The sequence below is a fragment of the Meles meles genome, chromosome 19, assembly GCF_922984935.1.
Source record: "Meles meles chromosome 19, mMelMel3.1 paternal haplotype, whole genome shotgun sequence".
Lineage (NCBI taxonomy): Eukaryota > Metazoa > Chordata > Mammalia > Carnivora > Mustelidae > Meles > Meles meles.
The window spans coordinates 46,875,665-46,881,939 of record NC_060084.1 but is presented as its reverse complement, the minus strand read 5'-3'; the positions used below and the strand labels follow the sequence as shown (position 1 = coordinate 46,881,939).

At 58.4% G+C, this 6,275-nt stretch overlaps 1 protein-coding gene across 1 annotated transcript; it reads right to left on the bottom strand.

Annotated features, from left to right (window-relative positions):
* Positions 1-572: 572 nt before the first annotated feature.
* On the bottom strand, positions 573-1,376 carry CNFN (cornifelin). The gene is made up of 3 exons (XM_045989513.1): positions 1,266-1,376; positions 749-885; positions 573-662 (listed from the first exon to the last, which is right to left on the bottom strand). Exons 1-3 carry the CDS (start codon positions 1,372-1,374, stop codon positions 573-575), a joined length of 336 nt encoding a protein of 111 aa, XP_045845469.1. The 5' UTR covers positions 1,375-1,376.
* Between the last annotated feature and the right edge of the window lie 4,899 nt (positions 1,377-6,275).

Below are 6,275 nucleotides of genomic sequence, written 5' to 3'. Positions count from 1 at the left end.
CAGTTCTCTGCTTTAGAGACAAAGGACTCCCCTTACCCAAACCCCCCTCCTCTGAAAAATTTGTTAGGATTGTGTGTAGGCCAAGAGTCCATAGGTATTGACTTAGTAGGGGTAGGGGAGGGGCTCTTCTACCTTTTTTTTCGGGGCGGGGGGAGCATTTTCTGGTTTTGCTGATTTTCAGGATGCCTGCAGAATTTCATTTGGGCAGCTTAAGGGCTTAGTGGTTTCATTTCCTTAATGAGTACACCCCCCCAGCCTCCCCCCCACCGTTTAGCGAGGCAGGAGGCTTGCCAATGTCGTACACAGCAGGCTGGGGTCAAGGATCTGACTCGGCATCCTTCCACACCTAGGCATCTTCCCTGTGTCCCCACACCCCTCACCAAACCTCCTTCTCCACCCAGATTCCTTCCCTGGGACAAAAAGAATGTGGGCGGAGTTGGTTTTCAGGTTTTTATTGTGGGTGTATTTCTGGTAGCGGGATAGGGCGGAGGGGCAGGCCCTCCCACGAGAGGGCAGAGAGGACGGAGGGGGCCCGGGCGGGACAGGTGGAAAAGGCGGCGCGAGGAGCTTCTTTACTCTCGGATTTTCAATTCCCGCGCCATCTGACAGAGGGCGCAGGGCAAACAAAAGGTGAGGGCAGCCCAGTCGTGCCCGACAGAGCCCTAGAGGGTGGGAGAGAGAGAGGTTAGGAGCCCCGCCTAGCGTCCCAGGAGGTCCGTCCCCACCCCCGCCCGCGACTCGCACGCACCTGGATGTGATAGCGCTCCCGCATGCCCGTGCGCAGGGAGTGCAGGCCTCCGGGCAGGTAGGGCGCGCAGCAGCACTCCCCGAAGTCGTCCGAGATGCGGCAGGCGAGGCACAGGGGGGCGAAAGTGCCGCACAGACCTGGGGGCAGGCGCGGGGCAGTCAGAGCGGGTTCCACGGGGCGCCCGGGGCTGCTGCGGCGCGGGGAGGGGCGAGGCCGATGGTCCGCGGCGCCCAGGTGACGGTCCGGGAGGGAATGAAGGGTCCCAGCGGGGGTGGTTTAGGGGCTGGGAGGTAGGGTTTGGAGAGGGAGCTCGGGCCACAACGGGCAAAGTAGAGAGTACAAGGGGGAGGTTGAGGGTCGCCGGGGAGCTTGGAAGAGGTGAGGTCGGGATCCTAGGGAGTGTTGGAGGTGGAGGAGAGGGTGAAGGCGGAGTGTGGGAATTCAGGGGCTCAGGCAGGGAGGGGGCGTGGGGTTGGTGGGTCCGCACCCCCTCCCAGAAGGAGCCGCCTGTACTCACAGACGGGCATGTCGTTGCAGCAGTCCGTGAGTCCCGTGTGCCAGTCACTGAGCTGGGTCTGGTAGCAGCTGCTGGCGCACTGGGGCTGACTGGTCACTGGGTAGGACATGGCTGCGAAGGTGGTGGGCCAGGGTCAGCGGGCAGCCCGACAGCCTCTGCCGGACCCCACTCCCTGCCGCCCCTTCCTCTGCCGGGCAGTCTGGGCGGGGCCACCAGGCCGCCCACGGAGGGGACACCACTGCACCCCCCCCCCATTCCTTTCGGCCACGTTTGGGCACTGACACCCCAGTCTGTCCCCATCGCCACTGCCTCCTGAGCATCTGGTTGAGCTGTGGGTGGGGAGCTCCTGCAAGTTTGGGGAAGGGTGGGTGCCACTTCCAGGCGGGGCGAGAGGTGCCGCCGCCTCCTCCACGTCTGGGCCTGGGGTGCGGGGTTCCCGCATTTCCAGGGGCCTCTGGGGTGCAATCAGGCGCCATCTGTCTTCGAAGCCAGGGGTGCCCAGGGGAGGGAAGCCGCCAGGTTCCAGGGACTGGAAGGGTTGCTGGTTGGTCCAGTGATCCCACCTTTGCCTTTCACGTTGTCGTGCATCTCAAACTGCATCTTGCTGGCCCAGAGGAGGTGGCGGAGTTGGGGACGGCAGAGGTGGAGGCGAGACAGTGGCTGAGTCCAAGGGCTGCGGGGATACTGGGGGAGGGGTGGGCAAGGAGCAGGGGCACTGGGGGCTGGTTTCTCAGGGGGAAGGGCGCTGGGGAGAAAGAGGCCAAGTCAGCCTGCCAGCTGGCAGAAACATGGAGTAGGGATGTATGGGGTGAGGGCGAGAAACTCGCCCGTCTCTGTACCGCTGCCCGACAGACCCCAGAGGACCTTCCTCATAGCAGAGGTAGAGCTGGAGACGGAGAGCAGGTGAAAGAGAAGGCAGAGTCAGAGACAAGGAGAGACAGAGATCAGAGCCCGTGCCATTCACACCTCTCCAGTGCCTTATCGTCTGTGCAAGCCCATGTCACAGATGGAACACGGAGGCTCAGAGAGGTGAGGAGAAATGTCCCACATCCGATGGCCCAGGCCAAGGGGGTTAGTAGAGGCGGTGCTGGGCCCCAGAACTTCCAAGTTCAACCCAGCACCACTGAGGTTGAGAAGGTGGACACGGAGGGCGTTGAGAAAGACAGAAACGTCCACTGAGACAGAGAAATGCAGGGAGACAGAGAGGTCAGTGGAGCCGGGTGGGGGGAGCACAGAGTCAAGGGCTGTGGGCAGATGCTCCTACCTGCAGGACAGCGATGGCGATGATGCGGACAGGTGTGGGTGAGCCAGGCACTGAGTTCTGTCTCTGGCCAGGAGCTGCTTATATTGGGGCGGGCCACTCAGTCCTGGGCGGGGCTCTGGCGGAGGTGCCCAGGGAGCCCAGCCGGTCTGGCTGACCCTCTTCCCCCCATAAGAACTTCCCCTCCCTTGCTCTCCATCTCCCCTCCCCCCTCTTCCCCTCCAGTTCTTGTGGGACCAAGGAAATCAGGGAGGGGGGCAGGGATGCAGAGCTGGGAGGGAAGACGGAAAAGGGAAGCAGGCAGAGAGACAGAAGGCTGGAAGAGAGAAGGCAGAAGGGAGGCATGAGGGGTGCAGCTGAGCCACAGTGCAGAGAGGGCAAGAGAGGGAAGGCAGAGAGATGGGGAGGAATTGGGGGACACAGAGACAAAAGGGGAGAAGTCCAGATGGGAGAAAGAGAAGGGGATCAGAGGGATGGAGAGAGACGAAGACATAGAGAGATGAAGAGAGAGATGCTGAGACAGAGAGGGTCAAAGATCTGGGGAGAAACAGTGAAGAGGAGGCAGATTCAGAGAAGAGACACAGAGGTGGAAAGTGGAGGGGCAGGGAGATGGAGGAAGGAATGGGGGTGCAGGAGAGTGCAGTGGGAGTTCCCCTGCCTCCCCGTCCCCTTCAGTGAGGTTCCCACTTCCCTAGAAGAGGGGGCACTGTTCTCCCATTCGGGCCACCAGGCACATGGGGGTCAGTATGTTTTGGGGGTGACTCATGCTGAAACCAAAGTAAATATGCACAGTTCACTCCACCTTCAAACTGGGAAGGGAGGAGGCTGGGAACTGAGAAGCTGTGGTTCTGGAAGGAGGTAGATGTGGCTCAGGACTGGGGTGGGGTGGGGGGTGATAACTAACAGAGCAGATGAGGGGGGAGTGGGGCCTGGACTCCTGAGTCTGAGGAATGAGAGGCTGGGCTTCAACTGGGCCCCTAACAGAGGAGGGGGAGGGGCTCAGATTCTGGCTGGGGGTGTAGACTCCTGGGTTCGGCTGGGCTGCGCCCCTGAGTGTGCAGGCAGGGGTCCTGGGATCTTTGCTGGGCTCCCGAGGGGTGAAAAGAGCGAGGGGCCTGGAGGCCTGAGTCACCAAAGTCTGCCCCCAACAGGCCTGGCAGGGTTGGAAGTGACTCAGTGAGGGAAGCAACATTAGAGCCGGGTGGAGTTTCCAGCACGGGTGTCACCCCAAAAATGTAGGAGGCACTGGAAAATTGGGGTGTCACCTGCAGAGAAGGTGGTGTCACCCCACTGGGAATGGGTATGGGGTGATGGCAGATGGTTTACCCTGTCGGCCTGGGATCCCAGCTTTTCCCTCACCTCCTAATCTATCACACAGCAGGACCCAAGCCTTGGTCTCCCAGCACCACCCACATGACTCTCTATCCTTGTCCCCAGACTGATGAGTGGCACTTGGCATTTTGCTGGTGCATGTCTGTCCCTTGGTCCAGGAGCCTGAACGTCTGGGGAACATCTTCTCTCCATTTCCGGTCTAGGGTCCCTGTGCCCCCATCTCTGCATCGTTCACCTCGCCAGCTCTGTATCTCTTTCCTGATCTCTGCCAATCTATTTTCAAGTTGCTTGGGTTCTCTCATCCCCATCTCTGATTCTCCATTCCCCCAAGCTGTGTGTCTCCTGCCCTCGCCCCGGGGTCTCTGCCTCCCATCCCCACATCGCCATCTCCAGGCCTCCCTGTGGAGGCAGCTCCAGGGCCCCACCCCCAGCTGGATGGACCATGGGCTGGAGGTGACTCAGGGTCAGTCATCTCTGAGGACCCTAGGGCTCCCAGGATGACACCCCGAGTTGTCCTCAGGTTTCCTCTCCCCACTCCGACACAGCCTGGGGCTGCAATTAGACAGAAACTCATGTAGATGAGGAAATCGGGTGGGGAAGCTGTGAGGTGGCTTGCTTAGGGGTGAGGAAGAGGGCAGGAGCAGGAAGAACTCGCGCCTGGGGGCTGACCAGTGGCCATGGTGGTCTCCAGACCTGGCATCCATCCCCTCAGTAGGGTTGCCAGATAAAATATAGGATGACCAGTTAAATGTGAATTTCAGGTAAACAATTTTTTTTTGAGATTTTTATTTCTTTCTTTGTCAGAGAGACAGAGCCAGCACAAGCAGGGGGAGAGGCAGGGAGAGGGAGAAGCAGATTCCCCGCTGAGCAGGGAGCCGGATGTGGAACTCGGGGATCATGACCTGAGATGAAGGCAGAACCTAACCGACTGAGCCACCCAGGTGTCCTAACAATTTTTTTTTTTAGCTTAAGTATGTTCCATGCCATATTTGGGATATACTTATACTAAAAAAGTTATTTGTTGTTCATCTGAAATTCACCTTTAACTGGGTGTCCTGTATTTTTATCTGCTAATTCTGGAACCCTGCCTTTAAAGACAGAGGAGAGGAATCCAAGTCCCTGGCCCCTCTTTTTCCAGAACCCAGGAGCACAGACCTCCAGCTCTTCCTCCTCAGAACCTGCGAGTCCAGGTCCCGATCCCCATCCTCCTGTCCCCTAGAATCCATGATGAGGGTACCAGCTCCTATTCCCTCAGAACACAGGAGTTCAGGCTCCCAGCCCCTTTGTCTCCAGAATCCAAGCGTCCAGGACAGGCCTGGGTCCAGTTGCCCAATGTGGGTTTCATAAGGCGGGTGGTGCCACCCAGGGCCCTCGTGGAACCGGTCAGGCAGAGCGGACAAGTGAGGTTGCCCCCTCTCCCCATCCGAGCCTGCTGCTTCCTCGATGGCCAGCCCAATGGTGCTGGGAGCAGAACAGGAGCTCAAGGAGTTCTGGGTGGGACTGGGTTTGGGTGTGTTGCGTCTCTGCGTGTGGTGTGTGCGTCTCTCTCAGGGTGCTGTGTGTCTCTGGGGGGGTTATCCCAAAGTCCCTCTGTGTTCTGGGGTGTGACATGTAAGGGGGTCTTTTCTTTCTTTCTTTTTTAAGATTTTATTTATTTGAGAGAAATAGAGAGCATGAGAGGGGAGAGGTCAGAAGGAGAAGCAGAGTCTCAGCTGAGCAGAGAGCCCGATGCGGGACTCGATCCCAGGACTCCAGGATCATGACCTGAGCCGAAGGTGGTCCCTTAACCAACTGAGCCACCCAGACTCCCAAGGGAGGGGGTCTTTTATCCGAGGTGCATTTTTTCCCCCTTCCCTGCTGTGCATCTGGTTCAGGTGTGGTCAGTTGTCATGGTTCTTTAACTCTGACTGGATTAAGGCAGGAATGATTTATTGAATAGTAGCCTCATGTGATTCCAGAGCCAGAAAACCTGGGTTCCAATGGTCGCAGCCTCTTCATGGCCGGGAAAACTTGGGCCAGTCACCGTGCTTGCCTGGACCCTCCGTGTGTCCATCTGCAAAGTGAGTGCTAGCAAATAGGGTGGTTGAGAGGACTCCACGAGTTAGTTCAAGGGAAGGGCTTTGAACTGAGCCTGGCCCTTGGGAACATTTTGTGATGACGACGAGGTGCTGTTCTAACTGCTGGAGATACAGTCGAGAACAGACCAAGTCTGCTCGTGGTCTTGGCTGGGACTGAGTGAGTGCCCTGCCCATGGCTGGGCGTGTAATTGCATACCTGGGGTGTCTGATTTACATGTGGAATAAGGTATTTCTGTGTGTGTTGTCAGTAAGGGTGATTGTGTGCTGATGTTTGTGTTTGTGTTTGTAGGCGATCGCGCGTGGTGCCTGTGATTCTCTGGTTGTGTGGGTGCAGACGAA

Bases quoted from the DNA above. Each gene is read 5' to 3' on its own strand.
- CNFN (XM_045989513.1), bottom strand. From the start codon at position 1,374: ATGTCCTACCCAGTGACCAGTCAGCCCCAGTGCGCCAGCAGCTGCTAC. The intron at 886-1,265 runs GTGAGTACAGGC...GCCTGCCCCCAG, and splicing joins CTGCAACGACATGCCCGTCT to GTCTGTGCGGCACTTTCGCC. The intron at 663-748 runs GTGCGTGCGAGT...CCCACCCTCTAG, and splicing joins GGGAGCGCTATCACATCCAG to GGCTCTGTCGGGCACGACTG.